The 25500-nt window shown below is 44.2% G+C and overlaps 1 protein-coding gene across 1 annotated transcript in view; it reads left to right on the top strand.

Annotated features, from left to right (window-relative positions):
* Positions 1-22047, top strand: part of FMR1 (fragile X messenger ribonucleoprotein 1) — an 88646-nt gene extending 66599 nt beyond the window's left edge. The window contains 3 exon segments of the mRNA XM_075068865.1: positions 11351-11530; positions 13569-13651; positions 19493-22047. Of these exon segments, the coding sequence (XP_074924966.1) occupies positions 11351-11530; positions 13569-13651; positions 19493-19654 (425 nt within the window). The 3' untranslated portion in view covers positions 19655-22047.
* Positions 22048-25500: the final 3453 nt, after the last annotated feature.

Genomic DNA, 25500 nt, shown 5'->3' with positions numbered 1-25500 from the left:
TCACAAGTCCACTATTATAAGCTGCAAGTGAAGAAGTAAAAGGAGGTAAATAAATAAAAGAATCAACATTGGCACTAATGCAAATGATTAGTTAACATGATAAATGACCTTATGATAGCTACAACCATCTATACAAGGAAAACTTTTTTCCTACTTAATACTGATCATTCATCTGAAAAGAAAATGGCAGAATATTATTCCAGGTAGCTGAAGATTCTACCAAGAATGCAAGTAAAAGTATAACACAGATCTTTGCCGTTTACTTGGACAAGTAACTGAAAATGAAAAAGATAAGAAATTATGAGGTGAAATCATTCCAAACTTTTGGTATATGAAAGTTCAGCATGCTTTTTAAAAGCCCTTGAGAAAGAAGATAATCCAAATCTTCAGCATCATAATTAGTTGATTGAAAAAGAGGGATTGATGTCCCAGTTTCCCAATGACACTTGCTTGAATGGATAGGTACCTACATTTATAAAAGTAACAGAAGAGAAAGTTCAATGTGATTAGACAGGTTCCAGGCTGGTGGCTGCTGGTTGTAGTCTCTGAAGAAGTTTGGCTTGTTCTCATTAAAGAACTATAACGTCACAGAGATCATTTTTATCTAGATAGATATAGTGTGTGTGTGTGTGTGTGTATGTATATGTGTGTGTGTGTGTATATATATATATATATGTGATAGCTGAAGTGGCTGACATTGGGAAATCCTACCAGTGGCTGGAAAGGGCTGGACTAAAAAGACAGCACTGAGGCACTGATCATAGCAGCACAGAACAGGCACTGAGCACCAGATCCATTGAAGCAGGGGTCTACCACACTAGAGAGGACCCAAGGTGCAGACTGTGCAGAGAGGCCTCAGAGACAGTCCAACACATAGTGGCAGGATGTAAGATGCAGGCAGGAACAGCATACACTGAACGGCACAACCAAGTGGCTGGCACTGTGTACAGGAACATCTGCACAGCGTATGGGCTAGGACCCTCCTAAGACCAGATGGGAGATTCCACAGAAGGTTGTGGAGAAATAGCAAGGCTAAGATTTCTGTGGACTTCCAGATCCAGACGGACAGGCAGATACTGGCAATCAAACCAACATTGTGGTAATAGACAAGGACCAGAAGACAGCAGTGGTGATAGATATAGCAGTGCAAGTGACAGCAAAACATCAGGAAGAAGGAATATGAGAAGCTGGAGAAGTACCAGGGTCTGAAAGAGGAAATCTAGAGAGGATGTGGCAAGTGAAGGCCAAAATGGTCCCAGTGGTGTTTCAGGAGCACTCGGGGCTGTGACTCCACAGTAGAAGTTGAGTGAGTGGCTCCAACAGATCCCAGGACAACATCAGAGCTCTCTGTCCAGAAGAGTGCAGTGCTAGGAACAGCTAAGATTACTGCGCAGAACCCTCAAACTTCCAGGCTCTTGGTAGAGACCCGAGGTTGAGGAAGACACATACCACCCATAGGGTAAGAGGGAATTTTTTATTTTTTTTATATGTAATATACTTAACCAGTTGCTTAACTAATTATTGCTTAACCAGTATTACCAGTCATTCTTTCTCCCAACCTGAACTTGCTCATATCGGATTCCAATTAGGTGTGCGCGTGCCTGCGTGTAACGCTCACTGGAGAGAGGTTTATTGACCCACTAGGTCAGTACCCAACTCTGTGGCAAGCCATGTCGGCTGAGCACCCAGGAGTAAGTGCCCGGCATAAGTTGGCGCTGGGATATATACTCCTGCGGACCCAACTTCCAGAGCCCGTGTACAGATTCGCGGCTTGCTACTTCACCGCTCGGCGTATATCCGCGGTCAGCGGTAAGTGGAAGAAGATCTGACCTTCAGATTGCAGGCGGAAGCGAGACTGTATTAGAGGAAGCGGCTTGTTAAGCCTGGCCCTATAAAGAAGGCTCCGCGTTATCTGATCCTCCACGCGGATCATTGCCCTATGCTTACTCGTATGTTTACTTTTAATAATTAATTCCTCTGATATGCTGTATAGTGATTTTATAAATGTCCGGTGCGGTAGTTATAGTTAGTGTATATAGTTGAGATGATAAGCTTCTCGGTAAGGATGTAAGCCCGCGTGAGATGATATCCTAGTCTACTCTCATGTAGATCCGTTTTGCTCCCATGACACTGTACAATCACCGGCCTTAACAGAGGACCGCTGCGAACATTGCGGGTTACTAGACAACTGGCATATGCGGGTACGTGAGAGAGTGTCCTTACGGGAGGATCCCGCGACAGACTCTTGCTTCGTTAAAGATGTCTCTCTCGGGAATCCGCAACGCGCTAACTCGGTGTAAGTGCTGGATCTTGTAACGCCTATTATAAGCCCCGGCATGAAGAGGAGCGGAATCTTTCGTCTGAAACAGCTCGGCTAGCTGGGAGGGCCAAGCGTCTTTTTTCTCGCTCTTCTTACTGCGTTTCTGGAAAACAGGCCCCACCTCTCCAGCTGCGATGCGAACAGGTCCGACACATCAAGCAGAAGCCGATTCTTTGGCACCGGATCGAGCCAGTACCGTCTTAGTGGCCTCTTCCACCACCGCACTGTCGCTGCGCACCGTCATCTGGCTCACGAGACACCGTTTCCTCTCTCCGCGACAAGGGTAAAAAGCATAAGACTCCTGCGGCGTTCCGTGCCACCTTGCACGCAGTTGGAGCACACCCGGCCTAAAGTAGGCGGACCGCCTTAGGGCAACGACTTTATCTGGCTTTTGGCAACAAACGACGAGACCTCCTCCCAGCTTGGGCATTACAGAGCTAAATATGGGAGAGCGTTCGGCAACTCGTCTGTATTATCGACTAGTCCGCGATCAGGTGCCATTAATAGTCCTCCGAGGTTTGGCCTGCGAAAAGCTCTTTCGCGTTTGCCGTGGCGACACCAGTTATCTGGCAGAGGTGTTGTGAACGTGCGTCACAACGTCCAATACACCACTGAGCGGAGACCTTTCTCTGTGACGGTAACAGCGAGCGGAGTTGATCGCTTAGGTCTGACGGAGAGTCGCGCAGATGTCCGCTAACAGGATCTCCCCATGCAGCGCACTCGAGTGAGGGTCATTCATGATCGTCCAAAAATCGCTTCTGCTTGATGTGGACTGTCCAGAGCTCGTGCGAGAGAAGAGAGTAAGAGCTGCCCCAGCAGGAGCTGTTTCAGACGAAAGTCCGCTCCTCTTCATCCTGGGCTTAAAGCCTTACAGATCCAGCACTTACCCGAGAGTGGGATCCCCGAGGCACTTAAGGCAGAGTCGTGGGATCTCCGTTGGCATCAGCCTCTGGCAGGTCGAGCACGGTTTGAACCCGGTGAGCTGGCATGGGGCCCGGTACCAGGTGCAGGGAAGGGCTAATCCCCGAACCCCTCAACTATATACACTAACTATAACTATAGAATTTATAAATATATACACGAGAATTAAAAAGAACTACGAGTAGCTAGGGAGTGGAGATCAGCTAAGCCACGCTCCACTGTTCCAACGACCGACACGGGCGGTAAGAAGGAACTGAAGGGCTGTGGTCGGCAGGAGTATATATCCACGCCATAGCGGCACCACTCCTGGGGTGCCCAGCCGACCCACCGAGTGTTGCTAGGGTAAAAACTTCCGATACGTACACGCAGCACGCGCACCCCTAATTGGAATCGATATGAGCAAGCAGTTGGAGAAGAATACTGGTAAATACTGGTTAAGCAATTAGTTAAGCAACTGGTTAAGTATATTACAATAAAAAAAATAAAAAATTCCCCTCTTACCCTATGGTGGTATGTGTCTTCCTCAACCTCGGGTCTCTACCAGAGGCCTGGAAGTTTGAGGGTTCTGCGCAGTATCTTAGCTTTCCTAGCACTGCACTCTTCGGACAGAGAGCTCTGATGTTGTCCTGGGATCTGTTGGAGCCACTCACTCAACTTGGAGTCACAGCCCCGAGTGCTCCTACACCACTGGACCATTTTGGCCTTCACTTGCCACATCTCTTCTAGTTCCTCTTTCAGACCCTGGTACTTCTCCAGCTTTCATATTCCTTCTCCTGATGTTGCTGTCACTTGGCACTGCTATATCTATCACCACTGCTGTCTTCTGGTCCTTGTCTATTACCACAATGTCTGGTTGATTGCCAGTATCTGCCTGTCCGTCTGGATCTGGGATCCACAGAATCTTAGCCTTGCTATTCTCCACAACCTTCTGTGGAATCTCCCATCTGGTCTTAGGAGGGTCTAGCCCATACGCTGTGCAGATGTTCCTGTACACAGTGCCAGCCACTTGGTTGTGCCGTTCAGTGTATGCTGTTCCTGCCTGCATCTTACATCCTGCCACTATGTGTTGGACTGTCTCTGAGGCCTCTCTGCACATTCTGCACCTTGTTCCTCTCTAGTGTGGTAGACCCTGCTTCAATGATCTGGTGCTCAGTGCCTGTTCTGTGCTGCTATGATCAGTGCCTCAGTGCTGTTACAACAGCGAGGGAGTTGATCGCGCTGACGGAGTCCGCGCTGCCTCAATCCCCTGCACCGCCAGTGAGGGTCATTCAGTCAAAAGGCAAACCTGCCCTTCTGAGGCCACCTTCTGTTGCCACCGTCGAGAGGCACCGATCACGGTCCCGTTGCTGATCCCGGTACTGGCACTGCTCTCCATCTCGGTACCTGTCGCACTCACGGCACCATTCAGCGTCCTGTTCGCCGACCTGATACTCTCGGTATTGATCCAGCTCACGGTACCATTCCCGGCACCGCGCCTCTCGCAGCCGCTCCAGACATCAAGCCTCCACATCCCGGTCGACCTCCCAGCACTACTCCGGTCGCAGGTCCCGGTCTCGTTCTCGGTACAAATATGGTAACCGGTACCGCTCTCCGGTACCACACAGGGAGAGATCGTTTAGAGATGGAGACCCGTCCCGGGGTTTTTCAGCGCCTCCTTGGCCATCTCGTCACACATCTGTGTCATCTCACGTGGACAGTGCTTCCTATGCACAGGACCGTGACTCAGATGTGCCCGGCTGTGTCTTCCAGGAGGCCCAGGAACAGGGACCCCATCAGTGCTCATTCTGGACACATTGGGCATACCATCAAGCCCAAGGTGCACCTCCAGTGCCATCCCGCTCCGCACCATCAGAATACCGAGTGCCGGAGGCAACGGTTATCCGCCCCCCTCCCGCGGGTACAGAGGAGGCTCTCATTCAACAAGCAGTGTCTCAAGTTCCACCTGAGACTGACGTTACTCAAGAACAGGAGCCCACGCAGGACCCTCTTGGACCTGGCCTTTCCTCTTCCTCCTCTCCAGATGAAGCGGTGGCGGGGACATCCTCCTCAGGCCCTCCTCCAGTTGACCTGTGGGCAGATCAGGACCTCCTGAGGTGGGTGGCCCTGAATATGAATCTTCAGGTGGAGGAGATCCCGGAGATAGAGGGTACCATGTACTTCTGCTCAACTCCCCTGGCCTTGGGCGTAATAGATGCTGGAGATTGCCAGATGATTGCGTCTGCTTGTATTGTACGGATAAACGGCAAGGCCACTCTTGTGGGGTGTCAGTTGACAGGATATCCACCACCAGGTCCTCTAAGGGGTATGAGTACCTGTCTGTGCACCCTCCTCCCTGCTCCTTTGTCGTGCAATCAGTCAATGAAAGGGAACACTATGGCCAGCAAGCTCCTGCTCCAAAATCAAGGGAAGCTAGACGCATGGACTTATTGGGCTGCAAAGTATACTCTACTAGGGGCCTCCAACTCAGGGTGGCAAACCAGCAAGCCCTGCTCAGCCGGTACAATTATAACACCTGGACGTCGGTTGAGAAGTTCAAGGAGTTCATTCCCCAAGACTCCCGCCCCGAGTTTGCTGCCCTTTTGGAGGAAGGGAAGAAGGTGGCGAGAACTTCTCTCCAGGTCTCCCTGGACGCAGCTGACTCCGCAGCCAGGACCCTGGCTTCAGGTGTCGCCATGAGGCGGATATCATGGCTTCAGGTGTCAGGCCTTCCACCTGAGTTACAAACCACCATACAGGACCTGCCTTTTGACGGTCAAGGCCTTTCTCTGAAAAGACTGACCCCAGGCTGCAGAGCCTTAAGGACAACAGGGTCATCATGTGCTCCCTCGGGATGCACACCCTGGTGAGTCACCGCAGGTCCTTCCGTCCCCAGCCTCACTACCCTTATCCCCCGCCTAGACCAATACACGACTTCGGCAGAGGGCGCGGCCGAGGCAATCGTAGACGGCGATCTGGACCCCAAGGGGGCCAGAATCAGGGTCCCTCCAAACCTCCTGCGGGGCGAAACGCAGAATGTCACTCCCACTGAGGTCTCGATCCCCACCACCATGGACTACCTCTGGTATCTCAAACAGCAGGGCCTAGCGGTATCATCATTGAGGGTGCACTTGGCGACCATCTCTACTTTCCACCTAGAGAAGAGTGGCCGCTCCATGCTCTCGCACCCTATGGAGCCAGGCCATGCTGTCACTGCTGCTACCGCTGTCACCACACAGCACACACCACACGCCGCTCCATGCTCTCGCACCCTAGGTTCCTCAAGGGCTTGGAGCGCCTATACCCCCAAGTACGACGCCCCTCCCCAACCTGGACCTCAACCTGGTTCTAATCAGGCTCATGTCTCCCCCATTCGAGCCGTTAGCAACCTGCTCGCTACTATACCTTTCCTCGTAACCATTACATCAGCCAGATGAGTCTCCGAGCTTCAGGCTCTCACGATGGACCCACCGTATACTTGCTGCCCCTCGACATGAAGGACGCGTATTTTCACATCGCCATTTATCCTCCACACAGGCGGTACCTCCGGTTTGTAGCCAACCATCAGCATTTCCAGTTTACGGTCCTACCGTTTGGCCTCTCTACAGCACCGAGAGTATTCACAAAATGCATGTGCTGTAGTCGCACCTCCCTCCGCCGCCAGCTGGATACACGTCTTTTCCGTATCTGGACGATTGGCTCATCCGAGAGACCTCTGAGACACAAGTCACCCATCATGTGGGCATCGTCAAGGACCTATTCATACGTCTAGGCCTGATGATCAATACAGAGAAATCCACTCTGGTTCCCACACAGAGGATAGACTTCATTGGGGCCATCCTGGACTCCAGTCTCGCCAGAGCCTGCTTACCACAGACTCGGTTTCAGGTGATGGTAGCAATTATCCAAAGCCTACAGAACTTCCCAACAACTTTGGCTCGCACTTGTCTCGGTCTCTTGGGTCACATGGCTGCCTGCACGTTCGTGACCAAACACGCCAGGTTACACCTCCGTCCCCTCCAATCTTGGCTCAACTTGGTATACCACCCGGGCAGAGACGCCATAGACATAGTCACTCATTCCCCCGAGCATCCTAGGCTCCCTCGACTGGTGGCTGATGCCCTTCCCTGGTGTGTGCAGGGATGCCGTTCCATCCACCCCAGCCTTCTATGTCCCTGACGATGGACGCGTCATCTCTCGGCTGGGGTGCTCACCTCGGACATCTTCGCACTCAAGGCCTTTGGTCATCTCAGGAGCTGGCCTTGCACATCAATGTCCGAGAGCTGAGAGCAGTCCGCCTTGTGTGCCAGGCGTTTCAACAGCACTTACAAGGCCGTTGTGTCTCAGTGTCCACAGACAACACAAGGCCATGTATTACATAAACAAGCAGGGAGGGCACGGTCCTCCCCCCTTTTGTCAGGAGGCCATCCAACTCTGGGACTTTTGTATAGCCCACTCGATAGACCTGGTAGCGTCCTTTCTCCCAGGGGTTCGGAACACTCTGGCGGATTGACCTCAGCAGATCCTTCCTGTCTCACGAGTGGTCGATTTTGTCTGGACATTATATTATTCTGTTTTCCGGAAGTGGGATTTTCCCCGCATAGACCTCTTCGCTTCCCGCAGAGAACAGGAAATGCCAGATGTTCTGCTCCTTCCAAGGCCTCTCCCAGGCTTTGATCTCAGACGCTTTCCTGATGCCGTGGACGAGCCAACTGCTTTACGCCTTTCCACCGTTCCCGCTGGTTCACAGGTCCTGCTAAAGCTCCGCAGGGACGGAGCTCGCTTGATCATGATTGCTCCAGTGTGGCCCAGGCAGCACTGGTACACCATGTTGCTCGACCTCTCGATAGCCAACCCAATTACCTGCCTCTTCACCCCAGACCTCATAACTCAGGACCACGGCAGACTTCACCACCCCAGACCTGCAGTCCCTTCACCTCATGGCATGGCTGCTGCGTGGTTAAGCCAGTCAGAGTTACGTTGCTCTGCCTCAGTACAACAAGTATTCCTGGGTAGCAGGAAACCTTCCACTCGGTCAACGTATCTGGCCAAGTGGAAGCGTTTCTCCTGCTGGTGCGAAACGCAGAATGTCACTCCACCGAGGTCTCGATCCCCCCATCTTTGACTACCTCTGGTCTCTCAAACAGCAGGCCTAGCGGTATCATCACTGAGGGTGCACTTGGCGCCATCTCTACCTTCCACCCAGGGGAGAGTGGCCGCTCTGTGTTCTCGCACCCTATGGTTTCTAGGTTCCTCAAGGGCTTGGAGCGCCTATACCCCCAAGTACGACGCCCACCCCAACCTGGGACCTCAACCTGGTTCTAACCAGACTCATGTCTGCCCCATTCGAGCCGTTAGCAACCTGCTCACTACTGTACCTGTCCTGGAAGACAGCTTTCCTCGTAGCCATTACATCGGCCAGACGAGTCTCCGAGCTTCGGGCTCTCACGGTGGACCCACCGTATACTGTGTTTCACAAGGACAAGGTGCAGTTGCGACCACACCCGGCGTTCCTTCCTAAAGTGGTTTCAGCCTTTCATGTCAACCAGGATATCTTCCTTCCAGTCTTCTTCCCGAAGCCACATTCATCACGATGGGAGCAACAACTTGCACTCCCTAGATGTCCGTAGAGCGCTCACATTTTATATCGAGCGGACAAAACCCTTTCGTAAAACGCCCCAACTCTTCGTTGCGGTGGCAGACCGAATGAAGGGCCTACCTGTCTCCTCCCAAAGGATCTCATCTTGGGTGATGGCGTGCATCCGTACTTGTTATGACTTGGCTCATGTTCCCTCGAGCCACCTCACCGCTCATTCTACAGAGCTCAGACTTCATCTGCCGCCTTCCTGGCTCACGTACCCATCCAGGAGATATGTCGTGCAACTACCTGGTCCTCGGTCCACACCTTTGCCTCTCATTACGCTCTGGTTCAACAGTCCAGAGATGATGCAGCCTTTGGCTGAGCAGTTTTGCATTCTGCAACATCTCACTCCGACCTCACTGCCTAGGTAAGGCTTGGCAATCACCTAATTGGAATTGATATGAGCAAGCACTCGAAGAAAAAAAGACGGTTACTCACCTTTTGTAACTTGTTCTTCGAGATGTGTTGCTCATATCCATTCCAAACCCGCCATCCTTCCCTCTGTCAGAGTAGCCGGCAAGAAGGAACTGAAGGGCCATAGTGTTTGCAGGGATATATATCCAGCACCATAGCGGCGCCACTCCAGGGGGCGCCCAGCCGACCCACCAAGTGTTGCTAGGGTAAAAATCTTCCAATGAGCATGCATACAGCGCGCACACACCTAATTGTAATGGATATGAGCAACACATCTCGAAGAACAACAGTTACAAAGGCGAGTAACCGTCTTTTCTAAATGCAAATGGAGATCATGTATTGAACACAGAACAGGAAGAGGCAGAACATAGCACCTGGACAGCTGTCTGGAGTTTTTTCCTTCCCTTGTAGCATTTAGAATCCAAAGATCCAGATTTCTGCTCCAAGTCTGTTTTTGAAGAAGACTGTTAGTTTGCCTCAAAATGGTAGAAAGTGAAAGTACAGTCATGGAAAATGGGAGAGTTTTTAATTCAGAATTTTCTCAATTTTTTTTAAATGACTTCCAGTTTTGTCCAGCCGTCAAAGCATTAGTCGTGTGTTCTTTGCACATTTGAGATGGTTTGGTCAAAATTGCATAATATGCTCGGTCAGTGGATCTCAAACTTGGGCCGGCACTCATTCAGGGAAAGCCCCTGGCGAGCCGTGCCGGTTTGTTTACCTGTTGCATCCACAGGATCGGCCGATCGCAATTCCCACTGGCTGTGGTTTGCCACTCTAGGCTAATGAGGGCTGTGGGAAGGGCAGCCAGCACATCCCGCGGCGCTTCCCGCAGCACCTGTTGGTCTGAAACAAGGCTTTCCCTGAACAAGCAGAGGCCCAAGTTTGAGAACCACTGTGCTAGGTAATGAAAAAAAGCAAATAAGTTGACAAAAGCATATTATCCAAGATTTAACTAGCAATACTCTTTATGTTGCTATTATGTTTAGAATTACAAGCTTTTTACTTTGGATGATTTGTGCTTTTTTTCAGTTCAAAGAATAAATATGCTAGTGAAGTGAATTATATACTGTTTTGTTTAATACCTTTCAGGCTTTGGGGTAGGAGGTTCTTTGGGTTTTTTAACTATTTTTTGGGTTGGGAGGATACAAGACCATCAGTGTTTGGGGGTTGGAAAAAATAACAGCAAACTTGATTAAGGAACTCCTTTTAGTCCTTGACCCACTTCTGCTTCCCCCATCAGGCCACCACACATTGTCTTCTTTTTACTTTCTCCATTCAGGGATTAATAGGCCAAGAAGTTCAAAAATAGGAATCTAAAGGTAGGCTCCTAAAACCCACACCTAAAAAAATGATCTGATGTTCAGAAGTGCAGAGCACTCATCAGCTCCAGCTGAATTCAAGTTCATTTTACATGGAGGATGTCCTGGCAGGGAGAAATTGAAGTGGATTTATGGAATTTCCACCCATCCACTAATTTGAGTCTTTATTCAGCAGTAATATGCTTTTCGTCAACTTTTGAAAATCTAGCTTCAGCAGTTCAATATCAGGTAAAAGTGAATGAGCTAGTTTTTAGTACTTCTCCAAAGTTCTACATTTTAAGGTCACTTTTTTAATATGGCTACTGCAATGTGCCACTGAACTTCACTGGAGTATATTTTATGTATTATGAATACAACATACAAAATATTGGGACCCCAAAAACCTTTTGATAAAAATGAGTGCTGTATTCAGATTTGACTTTGTGTATTCAGAGTGTGGTCTTTAATTTTGAACTTCATAAGTTTACCATTAAAGACAATTGCATTTAATTATCCTTGCCTGGTGGGTAAATATAGAACATGACTTGCCCCTGGGAACTGGAAGATTTTCTTCTGAGGTTGACATTCATGTTACCTAAGTAAATTGTTCATAAACTCTAACTAAGAGCTTTGTTTCTGTCAACCAAGTTCTACTGATAGTGTGGCAAGAATTTTAAATTCACTTATAAAAGGAAGCTTGTTGCAGTTTAGTTGGTTGATATTTCTATAATAGTCCATTAATGAAAATGGACAATGATCTTTTTTTTTAACTCTTGATAGGAACTAATTCTGAAGCATCAAATGCTTCTGAAACAGAATCTGATCACAGGGATGAGCTTAGTGATTGGTCATTAGCCCCAGCAGAAGAAGAACGAGACAACTACCTTCGCAGAGGAGATGGACGAAGACGTGGAGGTGGTGCACGAGGCCAAGGTGGGCGGGGCCGTGGAGGTTTCAAAGGTAAACTGAGATTGTTTTCAAAAAAGAAAAGTAATTCAATATTGGATTTTTTGAATAAAGAATTCTGCTCCGTTCACATTTTCACTTCATCATTCTTGTGTAGTATTCCTGAATTGTGAAATATGGCATGCTCTGGTTGCCAAATAATAGTGTCAATTTTAATTTAATTAAACTAGCTTTACTAAACAAATGAGAACCAGTGTTTTAGAGAACCACTGATAGTAATACAGTGGAGTCGCATCATAGGCGCATTTAACTTAACGTGATTTTAACTATATGAGCATGGCAAAACAAAACAAAAAAGAGAAAAATAGCAATTTAAATACTGTACCTGTAGTGCGAGCGATTCCGCCCGCCATTCCACTCAGTGAGTGTTAGACTGTACGTGATTTTCCCCTTACACGCTGACTTCAGAACCTAACCCCGGTGTAAGATGCGACTCCCCTGTAGTTTGATTTATAGAAGCTAATTTTCCCCTTTAATAAATGGCTTGGATTATAGTTTGTTGCTCTCCTGACAGTTTAGCTCATATATTGCAACACTTTGTTTCAGACCTAAAAATGTTGAAGGGGACTTGATGTACTCTGATTATTTAGTGCTTGTAAATCACTTTGAAGGTGAAAAGTGTTAAGAATACAGTTTCGCTCCGGACTGTATTGGAGTTTACTGAAAAGTTGCAGAGTCTGATTTATAACTCTCCATCCAACATTTGAATATTGAATACTACCCAAAAAGAATGCCACGTATTGACTCGCAATCTCACACATTGGTGAACCACACATCACATTATCTCAGTCTTATACATTCCACATATCAAACACATGACTTCCTTCCCCCACTCAGTTGTCTAGGGCAGTGTTTCCCAAACTTGGGACACCACTTGTGTAGGGAAAGCCCCTGGCAGGCCGGGCCGGTTTGTTTACGTGCCGCGTCCGCAGGTCTGGCCAATCACTGCTGCCAGTGGCAGCAGTTCGGTGCTCCAGGCCAATGGGAGCTGCTGGAAGTAGTGGCCAACACATCCCTTAGCCCACGCCACTTCTAGCAGCTCCCATTGGACTAGAGCAGCGAACCGCAGCCAGTGGGAGCCGCTATTGGCCGCACCTGCGGACACGGCACGTAAACAAACTGGCCTGGCCTGCCAGGAGCTTACCCTACACAAGCGGCATCCCAAGGTTGGGGAACACTGGTCTAGGGACTCCACTGTATATCATTAACCTTCCCAGTAAAAATATGAGGCAGAGCACATTGAAGTTAGTGGAAATATTCCAGCTGAGTTCAGTAGGATTTGGATCAAGCCTTTTATGAGTCAATCAATGTTTGCCTGCTCTTGGCCATATAACACTTATACATACAGTACTCTTGCAGAAATTGCCTGAGATATCCCTATGCCCATCTTTTCTTCTTATATCCTTGTATGACTAAAACTTAGCGTTGTAACTTATATATGCAGTAGGAAAGAATTAGCATGAGTAATGTGTGAGAAACAAGCTTGAAATCTAAATCTTAACTCGAATTCTAACTTTTAAATAATATTTGATAAATTTACCATTCTGGTTATGTACCATAATTTACAACTTGAAGTCTTTAGAATAGAGATTTTTCTTATTTCTTTTCAATAGGCTACTTTTTGTTTGCTTTGACATATTAAGAGCAGGGAATCATGCCACATATTATGTATTTTCCAAGCTCAGCTTTATTGTTCCCAAGAATGTAAGTAGTCAGTAGAAAAAATTAAATAGGTAATACCCTACAAAAATTGATTCATCTTTCTCATTCTGTGTATCACTTTCCCAATCCATGGGATGGTTCTTTGTTCCATTTTACAGACCTCCACAAAAGATTCTGTGAACCAATGATGGGCCATAGTTTGCAAACTTCTGCTCTACTTTATCTAAGCAATAAGAATATTTTTTATACTATTTAGCTTTAAAGTAACTCCATACTGAGTGTGTACTTTTAACTGCTTAGAGAATCAGGGGAAAAATTACAAAATCAGTGCTGAGAAGCAGCTTTGCTGAATATTAGGTTCTCTTTATAGGAAATGATGAACAGTCACGAACAGATAACCGTCAACGTAATTCAAGAGATTCTAAAGGGAGATCAGCAGATGGATCACTTCAGGTAAATTTTCTTCTTTTGTTTGTTTAAAACCTGCTGCCTGTTAATTTCATTGTGTGACCCCTGGTTATGTGAAAGGGTAAATAACTCTTGCCTGTTTGCTTTTTCTACACCGTTCATGATTTTATAGACCTCTATCCTATCCCCTCTCAGTCTTCTCTTTTCCAAGCTGAATAGTCAGTCTTTTCAGTCTCTACTCATATGGAAGCTGTTCCATACCACCTTAATCATGTTTGTTGCCCTTCTCTGTACCATTTCTAATATCTTTTTTAAGATGGGTAACCAGAACCACTCTCAGTATTCAAGGTGTGGGATTTATATAGTGGCGTTATAATATTTACTGTCTTATTACACCTCTACCCCGATATAATGTGACCTGATAGTACACGAATTTGGATATAACACAATAAAGCAGTGCTCCGGGGGCGTGGGGCTGCACACTCTGGTGAATCAAAGCAAGTTCGATATAACGCGGTTTCACCTATAATGCAGTAAGATTTTTTTTGTCACTCCGAGGACAGTGTTATATCAGTGTAGAGGTATATCTATCTATTTCCTAATGGTTCCGAACATAGTTAGCTTTTTTTGACGGACACTGAACATTGAGTCGATGTTTTTAGAGAAGTATTTACAGTGACTCCAAGATTTCTTGAGTGGTAAGTTAGTGTAGACCCCATAATTTTGTATGTACAGTTGGATTTGTTTTCCAGTGTTCATTACTTCGCATTTATCTACACTGAATTTCATCTTCTATTTTCTTGCCCAGTCACCCAGTTTTATGAGATCCTTTTGTAACTCTTGGCTTCGGATTTAACTACCCTGAGTAATTTTGTACAGTCTGCAAGCTTTGCCATCACACCATTTTATCCCTTTTTCAAGATCATTTATGAATATGTTGAACAACGCTGGTCCCAGTACAGATCCTTGAAGCACTCCAGTATTTACCTCTCCATTGTGAAAACTGACCATTTATTCCTCTCCTTTGTTTCCTGTATTTTAACCAGTTACTGATCCATGAGAGGACCTTCCCTCTTATCCTATGACTGCTTAGTTTGCTTAAGAGCCTTTGGTGAGGGACCTTGTCAAAGGCTTTCTGACAGTCCAAGTAGACTATGTCCACTGGATCACCCATGTCCACATGTTTGTTTGACCCCCTCAGAGAATTCTAATAGGTTGGCAAAGCATGATTTCCCTTTACAAAAGCCATGTTGACTCTTCCTCAACAAATCGTGTTCATCTATGTCTGATAATTCTGTTCCTTGCTACAATTTCAACCAATTTTCCTGGTACGAAGTTAGGCTTACTGGCCTATAATTGCCAGGATTTTTTTTTTTTAAATTGGTGTCTCATTAGCTATCCTCCTGTCATCTGGTAAAGAAGCTGATTTAAACAATAGGTAACATACTGCAATTAGTAGTTCTGCAGTTTCAAACTTGAGTTCCTTCAGAACTTGTGAGTGAATACCATCTGGTCCTGGTGACTTACTACTGTTGAATTTATCACTTTGTTCCAAAACCACCTTTGTGGAAACCTCAATCTGGGAGAGTTCCTCAGATTTGTCACCTAAAAAGAATGGCTGAGGGAATCTCCCTCATATCTTTTGCAGTGAAGACTGATGCAAAGAATTCATTTAGCTTCTCCGCAATGGCTTTGTCTTCCTTGAGTGCCCCTTTAGCACCACGATCATCCAGTGGTCCCACTGATTGTTTGGCTGGCTTTCTGTTTGTGATGTACTTTAAAAAAAAATGCAACTCATTCTTCATTTTAATTCAGTTTAGTTTTTCCTGGCTTTTCCTAGTTGTTATCAATACCTTTTGTCTCTTCTTGTCTTATGTACTTAGAACACAAATACTGTAATGGAGGGAGAAGAGAGAGAACTGTAAAAAAAATTAGAAAAAGCATTATTGAATGCATGAAAAATTAGTTCCCTGTGGTAAGAAACCAGTATAGCTTTCTAGACGGGACGAGGTACATCTTCTAATTTAGTTATGGTATTAAATGAAACATTTGTAATGTTTCATTGCCAGTTAACTAGTCAAGCAGTGGAAAACTGTTTAGACGCCAAATTAAAATCCACATAAAGGGACACTGAATTCAGATTTAATATTTAAGAAATCTCTCTACAGTTAATTTTGTTTCAAATCTTTTATGACAAGTAAATATTCCCTTTCTGGTGTTTGACAAAACACCAGCCTGGGAATGTGTATTTTCCAGTATATGTAGTGTCCTCTCTGGAAGCACCTCCAGTGTACTTCAGGCCAAGGCATGTGCAGAGTCTTCTGCCACTTACTAAGAGCTGCCCCAATAGAAGGAAAAGATGAGCTGCTTCTACTTCCTTCTGTGTTGTGATATGTGAAGTCTCTGCTTGGAGAGTTTGTGGCAACTTTTTTTGGGAAGGCCCCTCTGAAGAAATAAAATGCCATTTCTGAGAGGCTCCCACTCCCGAGTGAGGTGAATAGGATTTGGGAAGCTGTGGCCAAAAAGCTATTTCCTGGATGAGGTGAAGTGGAGTTGGTAGAGTTGGTGCCTTCTTCCCCTTACAAACATGAAGAATAAAATTTGTTTGCAGGATTTTGCAATTATATATGATTTACAAATGTGCATTTTCTCTTTGCTAAATAATAATTTTGAAGGAAATAAAACTGAGAAATTTTCTGTCAGGAAGACACTTAACCTGTTCAAGTGCTGGTCCATCTGGGTATTCCACACTTTGGTATGCATGTGCACTATGGTCCAAGTCCAGAGATTTCTACCAAGTAGCCTCTGTTAGAATGCACATGCAGAGCTGTTCTCCTCTTGCTCCAAACCAAGGTTATAAGGGGCGCTGTGGACCATCGTCTTTTCAGTTCCTTATTACCACACCATGACCTGAGTCAGAATCTCCATTTAGGATAGTTAGTATAGTGTAGCTAGCTTTTCCCCACCTTGGGAAGCTTTTCCCTGTGGACAAGGACCCAAGAGTCTTGGGGTTTAAACATTGCATATCCTGCTGCGCCCCACACAACGTTCTTTTCAGTGAGCAACAAACATCAGTGTTGCCTTTATTGCCTTGGCAAGGGTCATATCTCAACTAAGTGCAGCATCTGCCGCTCCTTTCCTTCCCTTCCCAAACATGTGAGGTTTGTGAGCTCCAGCTGAGTAAAATCCCATGGTGAAGACCATGTGACCCCAGTTGGATCTGGGCTGGGGAGACCCCCCTGTACACCAAGCTCAGTCGCCAAGGCTACAAGTTTGAAACCTTAAGAATCCCTCTCAAGGGCTTCTCATGAGAGTAAGGGGCACTCAAGCAAGGACAGATCTTCAGAATCTGCTCCCAGAAGTAAAGATCCTTCCCTGACTCCATCCAAGTCAGGTAAGTCCTTGTACATGGATCCTAAGGACCTAGGCCCACTTAAACCTCCTTGATATGAAGTAAGGATCCATTGTTACGGACCTCAGTTCAGTTGCATAAACCTGAGGATAGGCTCCCACTGGGCACAGTCTACAAAATCCAGAGTAGACTCTGTGCCAGTATAGGTATTTTCCCAAAAGGACCCAGTGTCCACTATCACATCCAGGACCCAGTGTCACATCCAACAGTCTCATTCACCGGTACCCTGGAAACCTTCATTCTATTCTCAGTCTTCTCTCCTCTCTGGTCAGACTTTGTTCCTTTGGTGTGTCAATGTTCCTGAATAATCTGTTTCAAGAACCCTGGGGTCACCACTGTTACCTCCATGAGCCAGAGTATTTGACCAGTAGCTCCACCAATTGAACAGGAAACTGCCTTCTCATTGGACTTCTCAAAGGTTCCAGATGAATACACACACCTGTCAGGATGCCCTAGATACTACTTAGTCCTGCCATGAGTCTAGGGAACTGGACTAGATGACCTCTCAAGGTCCCTTCCAGTCCTATGATTCTGTGAACCATCATCCCCACATAAGGAGACTAGTCTAGATAGGAACTCCAGAAGTACTAGGTTCCATCATCCACCTAGATATGAATTCCTAGTGAACCAGCGGTTCCCAGTGCCCCCAGGTCCTCCCCAATGGATCAACCCGGCATACTAGCATTATTGGTGCCCCTGGAATCCTTAAACTAGACCTCCTTTGATCCATGCATGAACTTTACACTCTCCTAGCCAACACCTACTAACTCCATTTTGAGTATGAGGAAGAAGCTGAGACAGATCCGACAGTCCCAAGCGTGGTCTCATCCTCCTTTCCAGATGAGGTGGTTGCTCCATCTTCACCATCTTTGCATTGATGATCACAGGCAATATCAGGAGCTGCTATAGAGATTAACATATGAGCTTCAGATCTGGCTTGAGGAGATCCAAGAGACGTAGCATAAGCTGCTGGACATTTTGCAGTCTTCAGGGCTGAGAGGCATTAGTTTGTTCCAGCCAAAGAAGAGAAGTTCCTGTTTTCTCAGCCAGCACTTGACAAGCAGCCACTGAAAGATCTAGGCTGCTACATCCCAAGGCAACTCATTCAGACAAGGGCACCAAAGTCCTTGATTTCCTGGAGAGACAAATTTTTTCTTCAGAAGAATTAATAGAATTAATAACGGCGTGGCCCTGTTAGCAAAATATGGTTTCATCAACTATGCCAAATGTTAAGACGTCAAGGACAAACTCCTCTAGGAGGACAGTCTCAGTGTTAAGTCCTTATTGATCAGGGAAAACTAGTAGCAAAAACATCTGTTCAGGTTGCAGTGGCTGCTGCTGATACTGCTACCAGTACTGCAGATCTCTGTACCAATTGTATCCTTGCACTCTTTCCTGTTTGACTACTGCTTAACAATCTCCCACATATAGAATACATATAGAGACTAGCACTCGGAGAAGAAATAGAAGTTAATTCCACTATCCTTCCTCCATCCCCTCTGCTGCCGATCATGACTGAATTTGCAGTAAGAGAAACTAAAGACTCTAGTCCACACTGCCTTTTTATACTCTCAGTCCGGAGCACAAGGAGAACAAGTGCATATGTGTGGACCAAGAGACACTACTAGCTAGATACCTCAAGATTCAGGCATACAGTGCAAATGCGGACCCACATGTTGAATACAGATAGGGACCACACATCTTGAAGAACCTCCAGTTACAAATAGGTAGCCTCCATTTTATCAACATATCCGGAATTCTTCCTCTTCTGAGAGCTGTATGAGATGATACTCTTAAATAAAATAAGTGCTTCATGTTGGTGAATCCTCAATAATTACTGGATAATCAGGAGGTAAATAATGTGTAAAGTTTCAAATAAACAGTGTGCCAAAAAAGGATTTAAAGGTGTACTATTATCAAGCTAAACATCTTACATTTAAAACATAACATTCTTCTTGCCCACTTTGAAAGCCACAACTCTTTTTGATTACTTAAATTCAATCTTGGCAAAGGGTGGCAGAGTGGATTTTATTAGTAGTAGTATAGTTGCATCACACCTTTGCAATGTTGATTTTCAAAAATGCTTCTTTAACTGTATGACTAGGAATATCTTGATTTATTAAAACTGAAACAAGTTTAAAATCTTTCAGTATATGTATGCATATTTTCAGTTCTACATGAACAACAAAATTATAGTAGACTGATCAGTTTTACTTTCTGGTTCTCCTATACTAATACAGTGCATTATGATGATCGACTTTCCAACACTTAATGAAATGTATATGTTTTTAAAAGTAACATTCAAATATTTTTTTTAAATCATAAAGGCATTTTGTTTCCTACTTTTGTAAGTCTAGCTTCCTTTTTAAATAAACTTAAAGATGGCACCTAAATTATTTGACACCACCCCCTTTTAACAGTTAACTTCAGGAATATTTAAAGGGTATGCTTTATATAACTGTAACTTGTTTCAGATCAGAATTGACTGCAATAATGAAAGGAGCGTCCACGCTAAAACATTACAGAATACCTCCAATGAAGGTAGTCGACTGCGCACGGGTAAAGATCGTAATCAGAAGAAAGAGAAATCAGACAGTGTGGATGGTCAGCAACCATTGGTGAATGGAGTACCCTAAACTGCATAATTCTAAAGTCATATTTCCTATACTGTTTCAGTGATTCTTATTCCACGTTAGAGAAACTTGTTAGGCCAAAGACAAATAGTAGGCAAAATGGCGCAGGGCATGAAATGAACATAAACGTTCTGTTAGCCTTTTTTAACATCAGCAGTATGCAGTTGTTTTCAGAATAAGAAGTTATACAAATATTTGCATAAAAATATCTGAACTTCTGAAAAATGCTTTCAAGTACATCTTGCACTTCAAACAATGAAAGATTCTTTTTGTTTGTTTTAAAAATACTGAGCTGTGCATTGGTATACTTTTTGTTCAGTTGTACCATTTTAATGCATTGGGTCAAAAATCACTGCTCAATTTCAATTTTCAGAATAAATAGTGTTTGCAGTAATAAATTGGGCTTCTGTTTTCAATCTGACTTACAAGTTCTTCATGAAATGCTATGTCGTTTTATGTCCTGTGTCAGTTCACGTTTTGGTCCACTTTTTCAGTATTTTAGTGGACTCTGAAATATGTGTGATGTAACAATTGTCATTTTCATTAGCAAAAAAAGTTGTATGATCTGTGCCTTTTTTATATCTTGGCAGGTAGGAATATTATATTTGGATGCAGAAATCAGGGAAGATGAGTTGGAAACACTAAATGTAAAATATATGTAGCAAACCTTGTCAGACATTAGTACTTTATAGAAGAATGCATGCTTTCCATAATTTTTTCCTTACATAAGCATCAGGTTAGGCAGTTATAAGAATAGGAAATTTCTTTTGCACTGAAGATTTGGCAAATAGTGTTATTGAGACAGGGGTGTAAATTTTTTTTGTAGACAGTACAAGAAGTTTACAAAAAAAATCTTTCCATTTCTGGGAAACTAAAAATTCATTGTTACTGAGGGAACAAATGTAACTTGTTCACAAGCTAGTAATGTGTGTCTGCTTTTTGGCCAGATGACCAATTTAAAAATAACCTTTTTTCATCCTCCCAAAAGTTTTTTGAAATGGTTTAAAATTTTAATTTGGAGCTTATCTCAAGAGAGATAAGAAGAACATTCCCACGTGTGATAACCTGTTAAGTGCAGGGAGTAGTTTAGCTAACTAACATTGGAGGCAGGACAAATTCATAATTTTTTGAGATACAAGGTCTGATTCGCAAGCAGGTTTGGAAGGAGTTGGGGAACTTGGTGCAAAGTACATAAAGGGGGAATTAAACGTACTTTTTTCTTTATTTCTGATCATGAATTAAATTTACTGGGTAAAACTGTGTGAGGACTTTCATTTTAATCTATTCTATTTTTAGTAAAATTACTCCAGTAGGAGTGCCACTGATTATGTACAGAACTGTACAAACATGATCTTGCCTCTGATGTATTTTGTGAGTTTTGTTTCTTTGCTTTTTTCATTCCACTGTTTTTCCTTGCATACAAGTACGCATATAAAAATGGCAACAAACTGCACATGATTTAACACATATAAAAATGTCTTAAAAAGTATTGCCAAACATTAATGTTGATTTCTAGTTATTTATTTTGGGAATGTATAGTATTTGAAAACAGAAATTGGTACCTTGCACACATCATCTGTAAACTGTTTTGGTTTAAAATACTGTAGATAATTAACCAAGGTAGACTGACCTTGTAATGTAACTGCTCTTGGGCAATATTCTCTGTACATATTAGCTACAACAGATTGGATTTTATGTTGACATTTGTTTGGTTATAGTGCAATATATTTTGTATGCAAGCAGTTTCAATAAAGTTTGATCTTCCTCTGCTAACTGATGTTGATGCAATCCTTATGAATGATTGCTTTTAAAAACAGTCAACTTATAATAAGTAGAGAGAGCCTATATTTCTCTGTTAAAGTTTAACTGTAGCCATTGTTCCATATGTTGTAGAAAGCTTCTAAAACGTTACCAGTTTTCGAAAATTGGCAGATAATGCTAAAAATACGGAACCTCTTTGGTGAAATGGTACAATACATGTTGAGCTATTATAATATGCACTAGATTTTTTTACACTCAAAGGCTGAGTTCAATAAGGTGCTAACTAGGTTATATGCGAATTGCTAATTAATAAAACTTCAATTTGATGGGCTAATCACATTCCAGTTTCAAATGCATTTTGGGGTAATGGCATATTTTACAGTATTTCTGTGTGCTAAAGTTAAACATGTATCCCTTTGCATTCAAATTTCAATGTTTTTAAGTGTTAGTAAATTTCAAAAACATAAATTGTAAATCTAAATGTAAATTTTATTTTGAAAAATCATGCATTGTTACAAAGCTTGAAAGTGCAACATGTCTGATGGTTGGGTTCAGATCCTACTGGTAACTTATAAAGTATGGTCTAATGAATTAAAATTATTTTAAAAAATAAAGTTTTTTTTTAAACAGTGAAAGGTATTTGTGAATGATGCCAAAAATTTAAGCTCAATAGGATTAAACACAAACCCTCTAAAATAACAAATGTATCTTCAGAAATAAGGAGAAAATCACTTTTTTCTTGGCTCCCCAGCTGTTTTTTATTGGGAGGGAGGTTAAAAAGTTATGAAAGTTAGTGTATAGCCTTATCAAGGAGAATAGATGTTCTATTTATTACTCATACTAAACCTAGTAAAACAGGATTTACCCTGCCCCCTTCCCCCCCTTAGTAGAATGACGGGGGAAATTCACCAAGAGGAAAACAAGAGACTAATAAAACTAACACCGTTCTCCTGCTCACCTTCATTGAGTGCATCTTTGGGTATAATGCTTAATTTTCAGTTCCCCTGATTACCCTTACGAAGTGCAGCCTGGCAGATGAATCCCTGCCCGGCACTAGAGATATGCTGAGTACTTAGGGCTTGCACAGACACACTCACACAAAGGGAATTCTATACTCTGGGGAGGAAAGCCAGCAGTCCAAATCAGATTTAGAGAAGCAAATAGTAAAATATATTTAAATATAAACCACCAGAGGATAGACTGTCAGGTAAGAGAGTACTCAATATAATATTCTGAAATTATGCTTAAATATGCAACTGCCCTGGACTAGCTATAGTTACATATTCTTCCTTATGCAGCCTGGGAAGATGGAATACAGTGGGACTGATTTCCTGCCACACTTAGAAGATTAGAGAAGTATCAGGCTGTTTTCCCTAGCTGTTGTGGGTCACCATGCCCCAATGTGCAGAGTATTGTTCCCAGTTTCTGTTACAGGTTACCATGTCTGACAACCACCTCCACCCCCCAGCAGATGACTGGAGTCATGAGAGGGACAGCAGCCCAGATATGGAAGAGGCAAGCAATAAGGGTCCTTTTGGCATACCATTTATTTATTTCTGTGCCAGTCTCCATTTTATAAGGCCAAGATGTTCCTCATTGTGCAACAGTCAAAATGTAATGTGATATCACTACTGAAGATAAATGTGGCCATCTTCTCTGGTGGCCAGGACTATGCAGTGGAGAACTTTAACTGAAAGAGTTGATATTCAGAGCCCCTTCTGCCCCCCGGTAGCTACAGCCTAGGAGGTGTCATCTCAGCTGCTTCTTTTGGGCATGAAAGTTCTGAAGTGGCAACAACAAAAATATGAATGGTCAGCTGATATCCGAAGTGGTCCAGGCATCCTTTCAGAAGCAATGCTAACTTGAGTGGACAGCATTGCAAGGTATGGTCTGTCTCAACCTTAAAAATCACATGGCCTAAAACGGGAGGGGAGGAATAACGGTATTCAATTCTGATTCGTGCATGTATATGAGGCTTTGATCCTTGGGATCTGGTGCTCTGGGATATCAGCTCCTAGCTATCTTTGTGATACTGTGGGAAGCTCAATTTCTAGTCCTGACCCTTGCCAGACTTTATAGAAAGGAATTGGGGGGATTGGGCAAGTTTGAAGCAGTGTGTGAAGAGCAGCAATAGAAAATACTTCTTTACATATAGTGCTAAGGCAAATGTGGGATCAGTAACTGCACTCTTGCCCCAGAGCTGGAGTTAGACACTTGATCAGTGCAAGGCTGTTGGGCAACAAAAGGCCTACCTATAGCTTTGATCAAATGAAGTCCCTGGGTATAGACCAGAGATTACCCTGTGCAGTTATGCAAGAATTTTTGGAACAGCTTTGTCCCATTCCCTGCTTAACACATGGAAAGGCCACAACATGAATGAAATCATCCATCATCTACTTCAGAGCATTTTAATCTGCTCCCAATCTTACTTCTAGCCTCAAAGAATCAGACTAGCAGAAACATCTAAAGTTCCTAAAGGAGGCTTGTCTTCAAAGCATTCCCAGTTTACCAGCGTCGGACCTTCCATGTTTTGCAGATGGACGGGATGGCAGCCTTTTTAATTTTCCCAGCTTTGATCATTATTTTTTGATCTTGCATGTGCCCCAGGATCATGATAGCAATAATATTGGCTTTTAGGGAAGAAGGAAATTCATTTCTCTTTTCCAAGATGCATTTTTTGATTAGGGTATTGTCCAGAGAGCTAAAGGTCAAACATGGTGATATGAGAACGGGTGCCAGAAAGAGAGCACAGTGCTCACCAGTTGGAACGCAATGATTCTCCTGTCCTAAAGGATGGAGCAAAGTGTCCTATCTCTATGCACACAGCGCACTCAAGTGGAGATGATCACCCAAGATTTGCCTGGCAGAAATCAGCTTAGCAGAATGGCCCCAACATCCAGAAACAGATCACTCACTGTAAATCAGTTTGGTGGGCTGGTGACCAGTCTGTAGTGTAGGAAAGTAGCTTTGAATTAGCCTGACCACGGAAGTTTTGCCAACTGAAGGGAACTTCAGGAGCTTGGACATTTCACTGGTCTCAGTGACTGACAGGTCCGGCTGCCTCCAGGCAAGCTGCAGTACCTAGTGTGAATGGTCTGTGGACCTTATTACACAAAGAGAGGAAGTTTTCAGGTAAATGCAGATTTCCCTAATCCTACAGCCCAAGGTGAAACGCCTAAAATTTGAAAGCCTCCAGAAAGGCACTTTTAGAGAGACGGCTTCAGAAAAAAAAGGATTTGTGTTTCAGTTCAATTCACTCATACCTGTTAAGTCCTCTCTCAGCTTTCCACTGAGACATGAGTTTGGGAGTGCTCAGATATAGTCTTTTTACAATGAAGTTGAAACTATCAGATTATGTTCTGCTGTTTCCCATGTTGGTGCTGCGGGGGTGAGTGAGGGTAAGGTCTGTGCCTCTAAGTCTAGCACAAGGACAGGAGCTGTCTTAAGTTATTAGAAGGCCATAACTTGCTCTGTTCCAGTTGGTACTGGCTTCTTGGGAGAATAAAATTCCCTATCCCATATCTGACTTGACTTCTCCCTTTCCTCCAGATCTCTGACAGAACACTCTGGGGCACGGCTGTTGCCAGTGTATTCTCTATTGTGACCTATCCCATTGGTAACAGAGGTTCCTATTGTCATGGACATTGCTGCCTTACTATCCTTCCTCACTTGGCCTGGTCAGCTTTGCAGTGACTCCTTGGCTGAGACATAACCTCACACATCTGCCTGTTTCTGCTATAATGACTGCGGAGAAGGTAGATAGGGAGCAGAGATGTGTCTCTAGCAGGGAAATCTGACTCTTTGTTTCTGTTCTCTGAAACCAATCCCAGGGAATGCTTTTCTTTCTTTCCCCTCTGTCCTGCAGTTTCCGTTGTATTTTCATGAATTTGTTACAACGCTCAATTCACCTTTGAGGCCTTTCCTGATCTGTCCCAAAGTAAGGAATTCTCACACAAATCTTGGTGGAACTTTTTACTGAGCTTCCAGAAAATGACCACCTATGTATTTTTAAAGTATTTCTATAGTATTCTAGAGTACTAATCCATCCCACTGCCCAAATGTTTTTCTCCTCCTTTAGCAACTTCTCA

This window comes from Chelonoidis abingdonii, chromosome 8, assembly GCF_003597395.2.
Source record: "Chelonoidis abingdonii isolate Lonesome George chromosome 8, CheloAbing_2.0, whole genome shotgun sequence".
NCBI classification, from domain to species: Eukaryota; Metazoa; Chordata; order Testudines; family Testudinidae; genus Chelonoidis; species Chelonoidis abingdonii.
This window is presented reverse-complemented; position numbering and strand designations above follow the sequence as displayed.